We start from the raw sequence: 22,224 nt of genomic DNA on the forward strand, positions 1-22,224 counted from the left end.
TCATATTTTAAATCCTATTGTGAAATTTAGCAGTTCAAAATGGTGCTTGTTTTTTTTTTTTTTTTAAAAAAACAACAACTAAAAAATAAGTAAGTAAATAAATAAATAAATAAATAAAATCAGTCAATGTTAGCTTGGCAAATTCCTGTCAAGAAAAAAGTTCATTGTTTTCTACTTCAGTTTTCTGCTTTTACTTCAAAAAATGAAAATGAAAACTCACACTCATTTTATGAACCCTTTATTATTTAATATTTTTGTGGCGCTGCTAGTAATTAATGAATTTAAAGTCTTTAAACTTTCTAATGACATGCATTCGTATGACTGTACGTTGTCAAACATTATGAAATTTTTAGAAGATGACTGACATTCATGTTTATTTCCATACTGCATGTCAAAAAACAACAATCCATTCCACTGTTTAACAGATCAATTAAAAAAATAAAAAATAAAATAAAGAAATAAATGCTGGAGTACATCTGCAGTACATGGTCCCAACAAAGTAGTTTTCATGTACTTTGGACATAGAGCTAGTTTTTAAGTCCTGAACCTCCTGATTCAGTAAAGTGTGTTTGTGATTTCATGTCTGCTGTCATTAGAGCAGCTGTCGTGTTGATCTGTATCTGTCAGCTCATGCTTCATACTGTCCGTTTATATTACAGCACAGCTCATTTATGTGTCACAACATCTGACGAGTTTCTCCAGTTCCATTAACAATCACATATTACACCAGCGAAATGAGCTGACAGAATATAATCTGATGATTTCAGGAGACAAAGACACGAGCAGCCCATTCTGACAGAGACAATTAAGACAAACTGCTCAGCTTTTCTCTGTACCAGATCCATACGTCATTTCACACATATTACAAACGTGCAAGTGAAAATATATGATACTTACTGAACATATAGACTCTTCAAGCTTGTTATTTACACGAAGCGGCCACAAGAGGGCGACACACTCCACTGAATACAGACTACAGGGAACACACACACACACACACACACACACACACACCACAGAGGCAACGCTTAGTAACATCACCACACTGAAATCACAGTCATCCTCATGTAATGAAGATCAGTTAAACGAACAGACAGACATGTCTGTGTACAACAACACTGATATGCTACATCTGGGTCAAATGAATAAACACTTCAATCAAATCAGGTTCCAGGATGATCCAAACACAGAGAAATGAGGGTGTGTCGCTCCCATGAGGCCGCAGCTGCTGTCTGTCTGTCTGCGAAGCTATTCTGAGTATGCGAGACAGCTGCGCAGACAGACACCGTCCACAAACACATCACTCTATAACATGTGGAAAAGATGTGTCATACCTCTACACACACATTCCTGTGTATTCCTCTCATTATGGGTTCATTCCATAGGCGTAATGCTTTTTCTACTGTACAAACTGTATTTTCTATCCCCTTACCCTAAGCCTTCACCTACCCCTCACACAAAACTACAGGCATTTTTACATTCTCAAAACACTTCATTTTGTGATTTATAAGCTTGTTTTTTCACGGGGACCAAGAAAATGTCAAAACTTACTGGCATTACTATCCTTGTGGGGACATTTTGTCCTCATGATGTAGGGAATACCAGCACACACACACACACACGTAATGCTGTGTGTAGATCAGAACACAGTCTCTCAGGATCAATAGAGATGCATTAATGTCTGCAGATGACCATTACACAACAACAACACACGCTGTGCTTCACACCACAGCTTCATTCACACACACTGTCACACTGTCTGTTATACTGTCAAACCTCAAAGAAAAGATATAAAACAACACTGAAATATCATGCAGTCTATTTGAATGATCAATCGTGACCCTTGACCACAAAACCAGTCATAAGTATCACGGGTATATTTGTAGCAATAGCCAACAATATATTGTGTGGGTCAAAATGATAGATTTTTCTATTATGGCAAAAATCATTAGGATATGAAGGATATGATCATGTTCCATTAAGATATTTAACAAATTTCCTACTGTAAATATATCAAAACATAATTTTTGATTAGTAATATGCATTGCTAAGAACTTCATTTGGACAACTTTAAAGGCGATTTTCTGAGCGTTTTGATTTTTTCTCCCTCAGATTCCAGATTTTCAAATAGTTGTATCTCAGCCAAATATTGTCCTATCATAAACCATACGTCAATGTAACGTGTATTTATTCAGCTTTCAGGTGATGTAAAAATCTCAATTTTTAAAAAAAAAATTGACCTTCATGACTGGTTTTGTGGTCCAGGGTCACAATTATATTTTAAAGTCATGTGCTATGTTTGAGGATTGATCTTTCAGGTTTTTCACTCATAATCTTCCTTTCAGCCAAGCTATGACATCTCATTTGAATTTTCAAACTTTTGTGTTTTCAAAAATAATTTTTTTGTTTCAAAATGGATTGAAATCAGCCTTTAAATGTGTGCGTGGAAATACGACTGCAGACTTTCAGTTTGGTCTGAAGCACACGAGTCATATAATTGAGTCGTGCTCTGAAATGAATATTTACTGAAATGTAAGTTTTCATTTAGCTGAAAATGAAACTTTATTGAATAATTAATTATGTAAATTTATTTCAAACTAACATTTTAATTTGCGCACAACAGTTTTACAGAAAATATTTAAATGATGTAAATATGTTTCTACATCAATCAGTTGTTGAAATATAAACATTTAAATGGCGGCTGTAATAAAACCTTGACTTCATGACGGATTTATTCAAACGTATATTAAATAAAACCACTAAGAGGTTCAGTAAAAAAAAAAAAAAAAAAAAATCCAAAATATGTAATAGCACATTTATCAAAATTCTCCTCTCTAAAGTTATTTTTTGTGGACACTGAATGTCTTTCCTCAGGAAAATGTGATGTTATGTGACATACTGTTCACAAGCAGTTTCACTGACATCTCCAAAAGTGCTTCAGCTGGGGAGAGAGAAAAAAAAAAAAAACTAAACTTTTTTTTTTGCTGTTTTAAACAAATATGTTTGGTTGCTGGAATTTCAGTTCATCACTACTATACACTTTTACTGAAGGGAAAAGAGAAGAATGTACAATCTGTGTTTGTGTTCAAGAATGAAAGTCAAACAGGTTTGAAATGACATGAAAGAGTAAATGATGACAGAACCTTAACAAACGCACAAATACGCATAACAATACAAAGAGAGCAACAGGTGTTTACAGGATTACAGGTGTCATGGACTCAATCTGAGTTCAACATCAGTAACAACAGAACGGTTTTAGCACCACATCCTGCTCAACAGTTGCAGTGAAGGTCCGCTACACACTGATCCAGCAGGAGAAACGGAGCGCACACCGGTCCGGCAGATCTTCAACGGGAACCAGCGCCACAGCGGGACCGCCGCTCAATCGCCGCTCCAACCCTAACAGACACAAGAACACAGAGGTCACGCTTCACACACATCCTCACAGTCAGTCCTGCCCGTCCGCAATTAAAGAGCACACATTTCAGCATTCCTCAGTTATTGACCCGCTCAGACCCTCGACAGCTTGCGGGTCTGAGTGCAGACATATGGTGAGAGCGTTTCTAAACACATGTGTGTATACACAGAGGACGAGAAAATCTTTAGTTAGCCATTTGCAACAGATTAACAGCTTGTAGAATCTGCAGAAGAATTGATCGCAAAGGTCTGTAAGCGCTGGAGGGAATTCAGACGCTCCTCTGATGTCCACTGCAGTCAACAAATGAACAGCCGTCACCTGATACGACAGCATCGCTGACCTATGCTGTGATTTACAAACAACCACGTTAACGCGCTGCTTTTTTACTATTAGAGCTGCTTGATATTGTTCAATACATCCGACTGGTTTGATTTTTTTAACGTTGAAGTGATAGTTCACCCAAAAATGAAATATCTGCCATTTTCTCATTTTGTTTCAAAAAATAACGTTTTCTGAAAATAAATATATTCATTTATGAAAGTTCATCTAAACAGCACAACAGCTCAATTCATATGGATTCATTTTATCATGCATTTATAGTCTTCCAGTTTCCCTGGACAGAAGGAAAGACAGAAACCTCTCATTTATCTTACATCACATTTCAACAATTAACCAAGAACAACATGAAGGTGAGCAAATGACTTTTGTTTCTCTAACCCTTTAACTGCAATTAGCGTGAATGCACTGCAGCGATGGGACGCTGAGGTCAGTGTGTAGTTTGTGTGAACTACAAAAGTGAACAAGATCATCAGACAAACGAAGGGAAGCTGGGATGGAAAGGTGAAATCTCTTTTGATAATCGTCAGGCTCTTTCATTAGGAACACACACGCAGCACGTCACGGATCGCACGGCGAGTAATTAAGCGGCGTGAATGAAAAGCAGCTCTCCTCTGTGCTTTACGGAGGCCTGCGGTTCTCTCCTGGATGACGGACTTTCAACAGGAGATCAATGGCGCTATCTGAGGAGATCACATTATATCAGAGACACGGTCACCTTCATCGCCATCAAACGCTCCATTCATGTCGGCCTTTCATGAGACGCCGCTGCCGCTGCCGCTTTAAAGGCCGCGGTTTGCGTTCATAAGGATGGAAAGTACTATCAGTTAACACTTTTCCAGTCAACAGGAAAAGTGTTAATTATTACACTCCACGACCAGATGAGACTGGCAAACCATTTTAGGCTGCTTAAAGCATTTTTAAACTGAAAATAAACTTAGAAACATATTTGTTTCTTACTAATTCTGGGGTGCTGTCTGTTTTGCTATAGCACATCACATTTTCTTACTAAATATGTGTATTTCATAGCAGTTTTGACTTGCAACAAGCATTTGTGTGATGAGGAAGTCCTGTATTTTCCATTAATTTGCAGAAAAGCTGCCATAGACATCTCATCTGAGACAGATTACAATTATTTGATCAATTCTCACTCCATTTTCATGTGTGCGAGACATTATCTTATGCCTGATCCTGATTTTAGGTTTAGAATTTTGGCCAATAATGGAAGAAAATACAAACACAATCCAGATGTTTTTTGATATTGAGTATTTGAACACATTTTCCACTTTAAAGATTTTAAGTTAAATTATTTTTAAGTTCTCTAAGTTGTCTTTATTTTATTTTGACTGCACTGCAGCTGATACATACATATATTTACATACATTTTTAAATAAATTTAATAACCAAAACACTCTAATAAAACGAAGTTGTATATAAACATTCAAACTGCAGTTTTATATGAATTTTTTAATGACACCTATTTCTACTCCAATTCCTTGCTGAAATATGAACATTTAAATGGTCGCTGTAGTAAAAAAAAAAAAAAAAACGTACTTTCATGACATTTATTTAAACATTTAATAATGAAGACAGAAAAGCAGAAAGCAAAAAGACTTCACAGTATAGCATCAGCAGAGATGCGTAGATTCCTGTTTTCCATACGCACAGCCCGTGGGTCACTTACATTAACCGTTAAACCACTGTGTAATTGGTGCCTTCAGCTCATGAATTTCAGACCTTGAGCACATTTACATGCACATTTATAAACCAATTATGCCTAATAAGCCGACAACACATTTGGTCATGTAAATGCGTTAACCTGTTTTCTTATGCCTAAACTGATTTCACCCATTACCCCGATTTCACCCGGAATATAAACCTGCATTCTGTCCGCTTACTGAAGTGTGCATGTGATAGGAAAGCACTTTTACTGAGGATTTAATCCTATAAAGCTACTCTATCGTATTTGATACACACATTCCTAAGGCCTCTAAATGATCAACATGATCAAATGTGTTTTACACACAATCTACTCCATGCCTTCTGTCATCTGATTAATAGTTTTTTTTTAATCCAGTAAAAGTTATTTTAGGGTAATTCTACAAACGTCCACCTTCAGCTGCTGCTTCATGTGTCTCTTTGCCGTCAAATCTTGACTGATTTTTATCAAGTAAATGTCAGAATAACTGCAATAATATTTCTAGATGAACACTTACTGGACTGAAGCAGCTTGGCTTTACTTGGTTCTCCATGAATCATTTTTTAGTCTCAAATCTGATCATCAGGATCTTTTGAGGAGCGTTTGTTTCCAGAAGCTTTACTTTCACTGTTCCTCGGTGGAGTAATGATCTTCACAAGCTTCCAAAACATCTCACATCTTTTGAGGAACGTTTATTTGTTCATCTCTCAATCATCATTGGATTGCTTTGCATTATTTGTTTGGACCATTTCAATCTCATCTTACGCAGACATATTATTGGAAATATAGAGTGACCACTGATATTTAGATTATTTTATGTCAGTATCTGCTCTACTGTTATAAAGATCGCATTGAATTACATTACAAGCAGCAGAATTTCATCATATAAATATCAGTATCTGCACCAAACTGCTTTTGCTCAGGTTGAGACTCCGAATAAAAACGAGCGATTGATTTTGAGTGATTTTCCTAACTATTATTTCATACGTTAGGTTTGATATTAATGCTTTAACAACATCACAACACATAATAAATGAATTACTCAGAGTGGAATATACAGGAACGGGAAATAATTTTGTCTAGTAAACACTGTTTTCTTGTGTTTCCATGTCATTGATTTGCACGTAAACTCTTCAAACAGGTAATTCCAACAAACTGATTTCTGGTAGCTGTCTACTGATGTGCATGTAAACGGCTCACTTCTGCTAAGGAACAGCTTGATTTCTAAAGCGCGTCAGACACGTACCGCAGTCGCTTTCTGAGATGTTTCCAAATGTCCAGTAGCCAAACGCTCATCTATCAGGAGATACGAGAGGAGATTCGGGCTTGCATGAAGCCAACACGTCTGTTTTCATGCTCAAGTGTCTCGTCCAAGCAGAAGGGTTGGAGGGCAAAAGTCTTCATCTCTCCTCTGATATTGTTGAGCTGTGACCCGTGAAGCGGCTCTCGGCGCTCTCTGAGGCCATCGGGACGACTGACAGCTCCGTAAACGTGTCTGAACATATGCTACAGCATCCGTTCCTGCGCTCATGTGACGATGATGATCGCACGCTTCAGAAACAGAAACCTCTACAACAGATCAGCAAGAATTTGTTGTTTCGCGTCTCACACAGATGATGTGTACTTATGAATTCATGACTTCTGAATACTCATGTAGTTCAGAAGTCTTTGTCTTCAAACACTTGACACTTCAGTTTGACTCCTGTAGCATTATCTATATTAGTGAAGCAGTTAGATGCATTGTGAATGATGACATCATAAAACAAAATTCTTTTTTTTTAATTTTAACACCCTAAACTTTTAATAAGATCACCCAGAACAGATGAATGATCAGTCTACAGCAGTGTTATTTTAGTATCGAGAAATATTATTTAGTATTATTGATTACGACTAGAGTCATTAAAAAAAGTTTTTCAGTTTTTATTTTAATTCATTTTAACATTTTTAATGCAATTTTTTATTTTATTTTAAAGTTTCAGTAACTGTGTTTTTGTAATTTTTTGCAACAAATTAAAAAAAAAAAAAGTATTATTAAAAAAAGTTTTAGTTTTAATTAGCTAGTAGTTGAAATTGAATTTTTTATGAAGAAGTTTTCATTTGAGCTATTTTAGTGCATCAAGTTAAATGGAAATGAGAAATGTTCCTTACCTGAAATAAAATAATATGTACAAAACTTTTTATTTTTGTTAACATTAATATCTATAAGATTTATTTATTTATTTATTTTAATGGTAGCACATTTTAAAAGTGGTTTCTATTTCTGTGACGTTGTGGCTAAAACAAATGAAAGCAAACGTACTTCAAACTGTGAACTCAATACAAACAAGTGTATTAAACCAACATCATGTATGCTAGACCCTATTCCATCTAAGGTACTAAAACAGGTGCTTCCAGATGTCATAGATCCTCTTCTGAATATCATTAATTCACCATTGTCATTAGGATATGTCCCAAAAACCTTCAAACTGGCTGTTATTAAGCCTCTCATTAAAAAAAACACAACTTGACCCCAAAGAACTAGTTATTTACAGACCAATCTCGAATCTCCCCTTTCTGTCAAAGATACTAGAAAAGTTAGTATCCTCGCAATTGCTAGTTTGTAGCAGTGAATGAAGAGGTATCATACCGATCACAAGTGCAGTATGGAGTACCTCAAGGCTCAGCACTAGGGCCATTACTTTTCACACTTTACATGTTACCTTTGGGAGATATCATCAGGAAACATGGCGTTAGCTTTCAATGTTATGCTGAAGATACTCGGCTCTATACTCTGATGAAACATACTAATTTGCAAAACCAACAGAATGCATAGTCATAAAAACGGGATGACTAGTAATTCCTTACTGCTAAATATTTCTTTTTCAAAAAAAAACAAAAAAAAAACGGTGTTATCGGCCCAAAAACCTCTGCATGTAATGACGTGTAACATTTGATGGCTGCTCTGTCAGTTCTTCTAGGTGTGCTATTTGATAGCAATCTTTCCTTCAAAAGCCACATTTCAAGCATTTGTAAAACCACATTTTTCCAAATACAGTATATCTAAATTATGACCTACGGTCTCAATGTCAAATGCAGAATGACCATAACCTCAAGGTAAGATTATCGTAAATGCTTTATTGGGTGGTTGTTCTGCACACTTAAACTCCAGCTGGTCCAAAACGCAGCAGCTGGAGTACTTACTACAAGTTCTAGTAATAAGCAGGAACAAGGGATAAGCAACAAGTGTTCTGTCAACACTGCACTGGCTCCCTATTAAACACTGTATAGATCAGCACAAGACGACAGGAACCAGATGAGTCCTCTGCACAATCTGACTTTGCTGCAGCCTGAAACTAAGCTGCTGGTTTCATCTGGCCAGAGGAGAACTGCCCCCCTGACTGAGCCTGGTTTCTCCCAAGGTTTTTCTTCCATTTCTGTCAACGATGGAGTGCTTAGTTGGGGTCACTTAATTTCCAGCAATATCACCGACTTGACTGCACAGACACTATTTAAACTGAACTGAGCTGGACGATGACATCACTGAATCAATGATGAACTGACCTAAACTGAACATTGAGTGTTTACTGTGGTCCTTTTGCATTATTACACACTATTGACCTATTTAACACTGTAAAGTTGCTTTGGCACAATCTGTATTGTTAAAAGCACTATATAAATAAAGGTTAAAAAAAAATAAAAATCACTGACATTAATATTTCATGACTGAGACAACAGATCTGATGTGAAGACCAACTTCAGGTAGAAGAAACCAAATGGAAACCTATCCGACATCAGACCAGATCTACCTACCAAACGCTCTAGACTCAATCCCACTTCTGAGTCTGACATCAAACCAGGCCTAGAGTTTGAGAAAATCCCGTCAGCAGACCTGATGTTCCTGTAAGAGCGACGGTGCATTCAAAATGACTTCTGTACTGTCATCACATCATCTTCAAGACAAACAAACTGTCATACGGCAGACACTCAGACGAGACGTCTCATTTCTATTCCGTGTCTCACACTATAATTTCATTTCCTGTAATAAGTAAACAGTGAGGTCTGCATTCAAAATATCACGCGTCAGGCTGACGAATGACTGGGACTATCCTCAAGAAACGTCCCGTAAATATGAAAGCACTCTGACTCTGACTGGACTGCAAAACACCAAACATTAGCAGCTACAGGCCTGATAATATAATCTTAATATGATTTTATCATTAGTGCTTTAAAGACAGTACTACAGAAGTATAGTTAAATTTCAGCCTGTTCCTCATACAAAAGTAAACATAACTTCAGAAGACTTGGAATATAGAGCATGAGTCATATGGACAACTGTTATGACTATTTTGTGTCATTTTGACAGCTTCAGTCACCATTCATTTTCATTTTATACAAAAGAGAAGCCAGGATATTCTTCAAAAATATCCTATAGAACTAAGAAATATTACATCTTTTGCTTCTTTTTCTGAATCTATAATTTGAAGTAGTGGTTTCTTGTTTGCCTCTGGTTCTGCATGTGCAATTTTTTTGTGACTGTTTGCTGGAATATATGTTTTCTTTGTGTATTTATGGACATGGTTTTTTTCCCATCAAAATTAGCCTGAATGGCTAAATCTGGCACATTTATATAGTAGGCTTGTTTACTTATGTTAATCAATGTGCATTGTCCCTTTTAAAAGAAAAAAAAAAACACTTTACACAACAAACATACAGGTTTGGAACGAAATGAGGACAAATTTCTTGCACAAGGAGGATGAAATGATGACCAACTATTAACCAAAGAAATCTGGTCAAATAAATTCTAAAAAGTTCTTAAAATATATAGTCAGCACAGCATCGTTGTTTAGTTTCAATCTTCTGAAAATCTTGCATCGAATTGTTTCTTGTTTGTAAAAAATCTGTGGTAGAATTAGGTAAACAAAGGACAGAGTTCTTACTGACGTGGTCTGGATCATCATTAAAAATAAGGTTCTTCCACTTTTTCCTAATGTTGGGATCAGAAGGAAGCAATCCAAAGACTGTGGTTTTCCCACAGCTTGGCATTGCACAGCATCTTCTTGTACTGGTTACAATTACACCATTACACTACATGTGTGAATTGGTGGGCGGGGCCAAACAGGCAGTGATGTGATGGGCGTGGCTAAACAGGCAGTGATGTAGATTAGGTGGGCAGGGCTAAACATGCAGTAATGTAGAATTTGTGGGCGGGGCTAAAGAGACTGATTTAGAAATGGTGGGTGGGGCTAAACAGGCAGCGATGTAGAATCGGTGGGCGGGGCTAAAGAGGCCGTGATGTAGAATCGGTGGGCGGGGCTAAAGAGGCCGTGATGTAGAATCGGTAGGCGGGGCTAAAAAGGTAGTGATGTAGAATCATCGGGTAGGGCTAAACAAGCAATGATGATTATTAGGTGGCTGGGGCTAAAGAGGCAGTGGTGTAGATTAGGTGGGCAGGGCTAAACAGGGAGTGATGTAGATTAGGTGGGCGGGGCTAAACAGGCAGTGGTGTAGATTAGGTGGGCAGGGCTAAACAGGCAGTGATGTAGAAGCAGTTGTTGATCATCTTCTGCAGAGGTGTTTAGCCATACTATTACAGTGACACATTCCACAACAGACTAACGAGAAAGTTTTGAGTTCTGAAACTTACAGGATGTTTTTTATCATGTCAAAAGTTCAGGGTTTTTTTGATTTCTCAGTTCATGACCCCTCTAAGAATTAACTGCATGATTGCAAATGTGATGTTGATTTTACACAGTTCAATAAACAAGAAGCTAATATCTCTCCTTTTCTATTTTGGCATTAAAACACTGAATAGAACTGTTAACAAAACTATTAAGCTTATATACTTAACAGGACTGTTGTGCATCTCTGAGCAACACAGAAGTGCTTTGTTCCTGAGTGATTGAATGAATCACTTGACTTGAATGAATCTGTGTGTGTGAACAGCGATGGGTCTGACGTGTAGTGAGATCGGTGACGCCTTTAAAACATAATCACTAAACGTGGCCATTGAACTGGTGTCCTGCTACTGTATATAAGTCTGTTGTTTATGCCTTCTGGAGTACGTCATGGTCAAAATCCCACCCCCTTTGTTGCTATGGGCTACGGAGGTAAATGTTTTTTTAGCTGTTTAGTACAGCTGTTTGCTCATAGTATTATTCAGTGATGTATGTGATTTCACTTGTTTAGTGTGACGTCAGATTACAGAGACATACTGCGTGTGGTGTGCTGCTCACTCTCAGGTAAGTTCAATGCTGTGTGCTTGAGGGAAGTTGGTTTAGTGGTATAATGTAAGATACAGTCTTGTGTTTCAGTGTGCTGTGCCTTTAATGTTCCCATCTGTGCAGCATCGCAGTTTTCATGCAATCCATCTTGGAGCATCAGCTGTTGCTGTTAGAGACACTAAAGTAGTTATTGTATGAGTTGCGTATCTGTTGTCATGAGTATTACATCATCTGATTACCGGGTAGGTAAACTGTTGTAAGAAATCTGCATGCTTTTTAAACTGAGATTGTAGTATTTGTTTGTTGTGTGTGTGTGTGTGTGTGTGTTAGAGCAGGTTGAGTGTGCTGCTTTGGAGCCTAGTCACATCTGATGTCCAAGCAGGCCTAAAGTTTTTCTGTTAATTGACATGTAATTGATTGATTTATATTCTTAGAGGAGACTGCTCTTAGATGAGTTGATTTTATACAAATCTGATGAACAAACTCATCCTAATCGTGGATGACCTGAGCGTGAGCACATTTACAGTACATTTTCATTTTTGTCTGAACTATTGCTTTTAGGAGTCTCAGCAAGTACTACTAGAAAATGGATATGAACCATACCTGTGGCGATCTGTGTGATGAACGTGTCATGGCTCTTATAGAAAACTCTGGCACACAGTGCAGAAAGACTGTTGGTCTTGTGAAGAGCGTCCTGGTATGAAGACAGCAGCTGATCGGTGACGCTGTCGACTGCGGTGTGAGAATCGCTCAAACACACAGTGAGAGACAGAGAGGCGTAGCGGGCGCAGCTAGACTGCAGCAGACGGCACTCAACGCTGCCGCCCGGGATCTCTGAGATGGTGTGATGAGATGATCTGTCTGTGGCACTGTCCTGCACAGCCATAACATGCAGCTCCACCGCTGCTCCTCTGGGCAAAGACGGTACGACCACAACGCTGCTCTCAACCTGAGTCGCATCATCACACTCCTCCTGAGGGAAGACAGAGTTCAAAACATTTTATGTGATAAAAATAAATTAAACTGCAATTTATCAGGAACCCTGATTTTTCTTTAAAGAACCCTAGCAAACTTCAGTGTATAGGCCCTGTGACGACACCTGTCCTCAGTGAACACACACTTACTCTACACTTTCTGTTCTACTACTTTGTCAGGAAACTACACTGACCAAAATTATAAACGCAGCACTTTTGTTTTTGCCCCCATTTTTCATGAGCTGAACTCAAAGATCTAAGACTTTTTCTATGTACACAAAAGGCCTATTTCTCTCAAATATTGTTCACAAATCCATCTAAATCTGTGTTAGTGAGCACTTCTCCTTTGCCGAGATAATCCATCCACCTCACAGGTGTGGCATATCAAGATGCTGATTGAACAGCATGATTATTGCACAGGTGTGCCTTAGGCTGGACACAATAAAAGGCCACTCTAAAATGTGCAGTTTTACTGTATTTGGGGGGTGGGGGTGGTCAGCTTCCAGGAATTGTGTACAGATCCTTGCAACATGGGGCCATGCATTATCATGCTGCAACATGAGGTGATGGTCGTGGATGAATGGCACAACAATGGGCCTCAGGATCTCGTCACGGTCACCTGTGCAAATTAAATGCACCTGTGTTCATTGTCCATAACATACGCCTACCCATACCATAACCCCACCATGGGCCACTCGATCCACAATGTTGACATCAGCAAACCGCTCACCCACACAACCCCATACACGCTGTCTGCCATCTGCCCTGTACAGTGAAAACCGGGACTCATCCCTCTGAAGAGAACACCTCTCCAAAGTGCCAGACACCATCGAATGTGAGCATTTGCCCACTCAAGTCGGTTACAACGATGCACTGCAGTCAGGTCGAGACCCCGAAAAGGACGACGAGCATGCAGATGAGCTTCCTTGAGAATTTTTCTGACAGTTTAACAGGCTGTGGTACCCAAAAAGGAACAATTTTAAAACCCTATTTTTCTGTGTGCATGGTAAATGTATCTTTGTTTAAGAATGTTTCATTTCTTGCATGCAACATTTAATGACTTTAAGTATAATGCATACCAAATTTTATAATGTATGCATGTAATGTAATGCATTTAATTTTTTTCATGAATAATTGTAACCAAAGTTAAAAAGCATTATAATATCTATTTTTTTTTTTTTTTGGTCATGTGTTTTAATGCATTGTGCTTTCTAAATGTGTAGCAAGGAATAGCAAAGTATTACAATTTACTATATCTGTGGTTACAATTATTCATGAGATAATGCAATGCATTTTAAGGTGCATTAATTAGTGCATTAGTGCCTTATTTTGTGAAAGGGTGAATTTAGACTTTTTAGGCCTGTATAAATTTGACCAAGTTCTTAAAGTTACCCAACAAGCAGTACAAAGCGAAGGCCCGTGGAGCCAATGCATGCTGACACAAAATCCAAGCTGGTTTCCACTTGAGCCCAGCTAAACCAGCTTAAACCAGCCAAGACCAGCAAAAGAGCAGAGCAGCTGAATAAAGATCATCTGAACCTTCAAAACACGCGTGACCGAACCACAACAAAGACATGCGACGTGATTGATTCCAGACACGCACGGGTTATTTTACACCATTTCACCACACTGGAGAGCAGCAGTGATGGCTTTAAATGTCTTCATCATCATCATCATCGTCCTCCTCCTCCTCCTCCGCAGAGTTAAAATCTTTACTCTCGGCTGGCGTCTGCGCGCGGGCCATTATCGCCTCTCAAGCATCTTTGTGCTTGCGCCCGGCACAATGCGGCCCTCAAATAACACCGTCTCATCTGCTAATGGGGGACAAATGAGTGTTTTATACAACAGCCGCTTTGTTGGGCCGTCGATAAGGGCAAAAACACTTAACCCCCTTTTCAATTGGCTGGATCAATTTTCATCCACTCACATCCCACTCCAGCACAGCAGAATAATGACGGGTTACATACACTTTATTTTGAAATTCACTCGAAAGCAGACGGCGAATAAATCAGAGGCGGCGCGGAGAGCCTTTTCTCCCAATTTCAGGCCGCGTCCCGCTCGTGACCCGACGGGCAAACGGCGCACTTACATCCAGATTAAAGCAGCCGCCGCTGATTGCGGATCAACATCGAACCACTTTTCTGCGCGGCTGCGAGTAAACAATAGCGGCTTTAAGTAGCGGCGAGCGCGTGTGTAAAGTGTTCACTCAGACGCCTGTAACGAGCGTGCTTTAATACGCCGAAGATTAGCACTTAACGCCGGCGAGGTGCCGTAATGAACGGGAGGCTGTTAATAGCCCTCGGGGGCCATAATAAGGCAGTGCTGGGATCCGGAGGGCCTCGTTTAGCGGCTTTAAAGGCCGACCTCGTGGCCTGTGACATCCAGCTTGAAACACATCGGTGGACCACCTTCATGGGCCAAAACCACCTGAAAACTCTGAACTAGCTTGGGCACATTCATGCCTCACATCACTTCACACTGTAATCCAAACGTGTGTGAAACCGCTGCATGAAACCACACTTCAGTCCAAAGTTTGGAATAAGTACCATTTTTTTTTCTGAAAGAAGTCCCTTCTGCTGACCAAGGCTGCAGTTATTTGATCAAAAATACTGTAAAAAATGTGAAATATTATTACAATTTAAAATATGTTTTCTATGTGAATATCTGTTAAAATGTAATTTATTTCTATAATAAAAGCTGAATTGTCAGCATCATTACTCCAGTCTTCAGTGTCACATGATCCTTCAGAAATCATTCTGATATGCTGATTTGCTGCTCAACAAACATTTATGATTATTAGTAATGATGGAAACAGTTGTGCTGCCCAATATTTTTGCAGAAACCGCCATACTTTATTTTTTTCAGTATGCACACATGAATAGAAAAAAAAAAAAACAGCATTTATTTAAAATAGAAATCTTTTGTAACATTTTAAATGTCTTCACCGTCACTTTTTTTTTTTTTATCAATTTAATGCATCCTTGATGAGTAAAAGTATTAATTTCTAATACTTTGAACCATTTTTTTAAATAAAGTGTCACTGTTTCGGTTTTCATCCTTATATAATATATAATTTATATATTAAATAATACAAGTACAGTCTATTAAAATATTAAAAATGGTTTCCCAAGAATAATGGTTCCTAAATAAAGGTGACAGTTGTTGATGGAATAAATTAAAATAAGAAATGTGGTGTATCATCTTGATTTTAAGCTATTTTAGCTTTTCTTCCAGGTTTATTTGTTCTTATTAGGATTGATTTGTTGTTTAGAAGTGATTTGTGTTTCTCTGCCGTCCTGCAGGTGAGCGGCGCTGTCAGGATGACCCAGTTCTCGGGCGTCTCTCGCCCACAGGAGTCTGGGAGGAGGTGGAACAGTAAACACCATAATAAGGAAGTGGTGTAAAGTCAGCGCTCAGCGGGGTGCTGATGGGCTCGGGATGCTCAGGCGCTTCCTCTACATTTCCTGCCCAGCGGGAAGCCCTGCTGCAGTGGCTCTGTGCGGTGGGCCGACGCATGAGACACGACCGTCTGAAATTACGGACAGACCAGAGCACCACCACTGAACAGAAATACTTCACGAGCTGTTCGAGAAACACCTACAGGCCCATGGATTCTTACAGCAAAGTTTCAGAGTGACAAGACGTTAAAATGAAACAATACATCATTATCAGCCCCTCATAGAGTGTGAAACGCCTGCTTTATTTAAAGAAGTGATTTACACTTTCTGAAATTGCTCTTTGGGCCTTTTTTTTTTTTAATAATCTTTAGGCCTAATCATATTTTCATTTACACTTTTTTTAAAATCATGTACTCTCACTCTGAACAAAATCAACTGACAGTGTTTTTTAAAAAAACTGATTAATATGACCAATATTTACATTTCTTAATAGAACAAAACTAAAACTTAAATTTCCTGAAATTAATACAATAAAACCAACAAAATTTAAATGTCTTAATAGACAATACAAAACAAAACTGATCAAAATTTTTAATTTCTCAATTAAAAAAAACTGGCTGATATTTAAATTTCTTAACAGAACACGCATTTAAATTTCTCAATAGATCAAAACTAACCAATATTTAAATGTATTATTATGTATTTATTATTATGTGAATTTATTACAAATACAGATTTTTTTTTTTTTTTACTTTGGTCTCTTTTTGCGTTGAACACCTGAATATGCGCTCAAGTCACTGCAGCACTGAAATGTAGAAATGTATCTGTAAATATTACGCCGTAAAATACCATTTAAATGTGAATCCTGCATGTTCTGCGTGTCTCTGTTTTAATTAATGGAGCAGACTAGCTTTTTTGTTTACTACACACACTGAAGTACGCGTGACGCTCACGGTGATTTCAGCATTTGACCGCTCCATTTTAGGAAAACTAGCGTTATGTCATACACACACAGAAATGTAAAGATAGACACAGCAACCCGTCAAAATAAAAGTCTGGTTTAACTTGAACACATTGTGCCAGAAATATATTACTACTATTACTAAAATGAAACAAACATTATTTTTTAGGGTATAATCACACAACATTTCTTCCATATTCTAATTTTAATGGTAAATTCCCCTTTGTTTGCCCCCCAAAAAGTCTGCCTAACTTTCAATAATTAAAAGATAAATGAAATTAATGTTTTATGCCTTCACTTGATAACCAGAACATTTTAAATACACAACACAGAATTTCTGAGGGTAAATTTGAATAAATTAAGTATACATTCAAATAATTAGACACGCTAAAACACAGAATTTGATAACAAAAAAAAAAAATGGTGAGAAAAAATAAAACATTTCATAGGGCCCTAAACAAGTCATTTTTGTTAAACCTTTATTAAATTGATGTGAAATTGTTTAAGTTTCATGATTTTAATTAATCAGACATGCTCTTTGATTCATAAAATTAAATCTATCATTAAAAAGGAGTTGAGAAAAATAAAAATGTGAAAAAACAGAATCCAGAAAAATTAAAATGGAATGGAATTTAGAAAAAAATAAAACAGATTTCATAGGGCCCTAGACAACTCATTAAACACAACCGAGTCAGATCTAAATGCTAAGGTCATGGGTTTGATTCCCAGGGAACGCATGATTGAATATATACAACTGAATGCAATAACAGCATCAATGTAAATGTAATAACTACAGCAGCTGAGTGAGAGAGTTCAAAAACTTCATGAAGTTTTGAGCAATGAGAGGTGCGAGCAGGTTTGTTTTGATTGATCCGAAGTTAAACGCTCGCTACGACCGGAGCTTCACGCTCTCCACAAACAACACATCTGCTCAGCCGCCAATTAACCCTGCAAACTCCATCACACACCCCATTACAGACATTATGAACGCTCCGGCACCGCAGCGCCGGTCACGAGCACACGCCCGCGTTTCTATTACGGCTTCTTCCGCCTCGGCGGCTTCATCTCCTTTAACTAGCGCTCTGATTGTTGGATGCGTGCTGAAGCCACTGGTAAATGTGACGACTGTTTTATCGTTAATCTAAAGAAAGCATTTCCATCATATCACTTGAGTGCACAAATCCAGCAGCATGTCAACGACGTGAGCGCACACAGGAGAGATCACTGCTTATTACACATCACAGCTGACAGCCAGCGTCAACACACACACACACACTTTAACACTACAGCATCATTCATGTCATTTATGCACTGCTCAGAAGATATTCAAACTTGTTTATCTCACTTATCTCAAAAGTTGACACAAAATATAAATTCATTTTCAGTTCTGAATGCATGTTATAGAAAACTTTTTTAAATGACCTTTTAGTGTTTAATTAAACATCACAACTGGATCTTGTCTCTGGTGACATTTAAATCTAATTCAATATAATATTTAAATAGAATAAAATACTTCAATCTTTTAATAACGACACCAACTAATAATTAAACCTCTTAATAGAACAAAACAACAGATATTTAAACATCTAAACAGAACAAAACCATGCAATTTTTAAATATATTAATAGTAGAATAAAACTGAGCGATATTTGAATCTCTTAAGGTGACACACTGCAGGTGTAAAAGGCAAAAAAAAATAAAATAAATACTTGACTTAAGTAACTAATAGTTATCGGTTTACCTACCCAGTTGATTGATTACATTGATAATTGCAAACATTTTTTTGTATTACAAGTTTTCTAAAATATTAAGTTTAAATATGCAATTGAGGCATTCTTTAATGAAATATGCACCAATTCTATAAATTTCTAGTACAAGAATGTGAACATTCAGTTTTAAAATTCTAGTTTAAGTTTTTTTTTTTGCCATATTAGAGTCAAATGTTTTTACAAAGTGGATTTTGGAATTTTTGAATCTCATTTTTGTTACTCCGTAATTCAGAAAATCCTTTAGAAAACAATATATTTTAGCAGTTTTAGGGGGGTTAATAATATGGTGTATATAATCAAGTAAATTATATATGAACAAATCCCTCTGTAAAAACCTTCAGGGTATAGACAGGAATAAAAACGTAAAATGTAGTGTGTGTAAGTGTTACTGAAGTGGAGATTAATGACTCAGTGAAGGAGAAAAAACTCATTTTGAGAAAACTGCCTTTGAAAATATTTATTGTAGTTGAAATCTACTAACACAAATAGATAAAATGCTATAAAAATAAACACTTAACAGTGTCTTTTGGATGTTTGATTTCCACTAGTTTGAAAAAAACACTTTATGAAAAACCAAAAAGCCCAAAATCTTAAACTTGACAGGTGTATGAAAAAAACTCTGTCTCCCCTTAATAGAACAAAACTGACTGACATTTATATCTCTTAATAGAAAAAAAAATGGACAAATATTTAAATCACTGTACACATGCTCATTTTAACACTATATTGTCATTCATGCAGCTTATACATTGATCAAAACATATACAACCCTAATGTTTAAAGTTAGCATACAATAAAAAATAAAAAACTCCATTGTCTAAATGCATGTTACAGATTTTACTGTGAACAATTCATGAATAGTTTGATTTTTTTTTTCATTTTTTTGTATCATATGCAGGATTACGCCCACGTCTCAACATCCAATCAACAATCGATGCATAGAACCAAGCCCTGCCTACATTTTTGTGTGTCAATAATCTGTTTCACTTAATGGAAGTCATAATATGGAAGAAAAGAACTGTCACTATACTTGTCTTTCATTGCGGCTTTTAAGGGTATAAATGCAGAATTGCTTATAAATAATCAATATAACTAGCTGCTTCACATGACAGTTCACACTGCAATGACCCAAGATGCTATATTCAATGCAGAACAAGTGCAAAAACAACCTTACAGACCAGTGCAACCTTGCAAATCAATGCCAATTTTGTTAACTTTTTTTTAAGTGTCCCTGTTATACCTACTGTACTTACTGTAGTATATAATTAATATAATCATAATCCTAAACCCAGCAGCACTTTGTTTTACAGTCCTATTCTTCATGTACATGCTACATCATAATGTACAATAAGTAAAAATAACTAGGTACTTACCTGGAACCTACCTCTAAATCTAACCTCAACCCTGACCTTATATTATCCCGTACTTTCTCAGGTAAGAACACAGGAAGAACAGTGAAGTGCACATACTATAAAATAAAGTGTAATACCTAAACCCTATAGTAAGCACAAGTTACATATTGCAGCAAAAATTCTAGTCTACAAAATTCCGTACTGAAAACAAATCATTTTAGTATTTGTTTTGCTAAACATGAATACACTTGATTTTCTCCAAAATACAGACATGATGCAGACAGCTGCAGTGCGATCAGCCATTAAACTGAAATAAACACAAATGTCAAGGCCAAAAAACACCTCAAAACAGTGCTATTTCAGTATCCCTGAGATGAGATGATAGTTTTTATTAAAATTTTAAATCAGTTTTTATTTTTATATATAATGTGACGGAGCAGCAACGACTGACAAATGAGTTGATTAATATTCATGTCACACTATTGTCCTGTTCTATCACGCTACACGGCGCTACAGCATCAGTGCTGCGTTTGCATTAAAGCATGCGAATGACTGCAAGATGTTGTTCAGGTGTGCAAACTTTCACACACAAACATCACTTCTGACAGCGCGTCAGTCGTCTGTGCTTCTGCATGCGATTCTATTAGTTTATCACATGTGATGAATACAAAACAGCTCTTCATATGTGAAACGCTGAAAGCCAGTGTCCCTCCAGTACTCAGATCAGAGGCTCATCAACATAACTGATGCTTAAACTTTAACATTTGCTCTCTCAGTCTTGAGTATTTGGTTGTGAGCTGGTCTGAATCATAAACTCTGTATCTCTTTTGTTGCATGGATATATTCTCATGACATTCGTCTGAAATGAGCGCCGACGCCGTGCGAAATCCTCACCGCGGGGAAAAGCCCTTCCACGGTGAGCACGGGATCAAATAGAGCAGATTCGGCACAGATCGGATAATCTCACGCTCACGAGACAAACCGCACACACCGACGCCAACATACAGACGGGACTCGCATCAATCACCTCTGCTTAACGGCTCCATCAGATGAGCTCACATTACAGCCCTCATTATGATTTTCCACATTGCTGTGGTTTATCATATTTTCAGCACATGAAACCACCAAATTCTCATCACAGTTTAAAAGCAATGCATTACAAGACTGCATTACTCAATAAAAAGAACCAACTGCATTACTTGGAAAGTATAATGCACTGTGTTGCATTTGCAATACTTTTTGTCACCCGGGCTGGGCTCGTTATTTGTTTTTTAATAACAATAAACCCTTCGATCACATTAATACATTTTAGCTACGTTAAATTGCAATAATATTTCACAATATCATTGTTTTTACTCTATTTTTGATCAAATAAATGCCACCTTGATGTACACTATCACACTCTAACAACACATCTGTACATTTAGTGCATGCATCTGAGCAGAAGTTGGTTTCTGATATCCGAACTCTCAATAATCGTCACGATTGTGCGCAGATCAATAAGAGTGAGTGTGTCGGGCGTCTGGAGGAGGAGCAGATCTCACGAGACACTTGGAGCAGCAGATCAGAGGCGAGGGCCGCGTAAGCCGCTCCCAGGGTTCAGAGGAGTGAATTAGGGGCTCTGAGGAAGACATCTGCCCCGTATCATTAAAGACGCGCACCGTTCTCACAACATCAAGTTTTCATGAGCGCTCGGCAGCTCCAGATCGGCTCACGTTTAACACAGAAACAGTTTAGAGCAGATTTCACCAGGGACAGCCCTCATTTGCATTTAAATGTCAGATTCACGAAGGGTCCGGAGGTCTCGGGGATTAATTGCTTTTCCCTAATCGAGGTCTCTTAAATAAACATAAAATAATGAAACAATACAGACAGCAAGAGGAAATAATTACAACTATCTCAAAGCAAACACGTTAATAAAAGGATTTAGATAATATTAGTCTCGGGCTCAGACGACACACTTCACACACCGACTTCAGACTTCACACACCGTCTGACGGATCTGCTGAAAGCCGCCGTTTCCAGTTGTGATCGTGCCTTTGCTCTGGTTTACGTCAGTCTGACAAACTAGTCACTGGATCTGATGAAGTGCGTGAGCTTCATCACATCAGATCTCG

General features: G+C 37.7%; 1 protein-coding gene across 1 annotated transcript in view; it reads right to left on the reverse strand.

The window, feature by feature from the left end:
- Nucleotides 1–242: 242 nt before the first annotated feature.
- The window catches only part of dph6 (diphthamine biosynthesis 6), a 98,945-nt gene continuing 76,963 nt past the window's right edge, over nt 243–22,224 (reverse strand). The window contains exons 14-15 of the mRNA XM_051133880.1: nt 12,257–12,626; nt 243–3,399 (exon numbers count right to left, since the gene is read on the reverse strand). Of these exons, the coding sequence (XP_050989837.1) occupies nt 3,296–3,399; nt 12,257–12,626 (474 nt within the window). The 3' untranslated portion in view covers nt 243–3,295. The remainder of the gene's footprint in view (nt 3,400–12,256; nt 12,627–22,224) is intronic.

Source organism: Labeo rohita, chromosome 17 (genome assembly GCF_022985175.1).
Source record: "Labeo rohita strain BAU-BD-2019 chromosome 17, IGBB_LRoh.1.0, whole genome shotgun sequence".
NCBI classification, from domain to species: domain Eukaryota; kingdom Metazoa; phylum Chordata; class Actinopteri; order Cypriniformes; family Cyprinidae; genus Labeo; species Labeo rohita.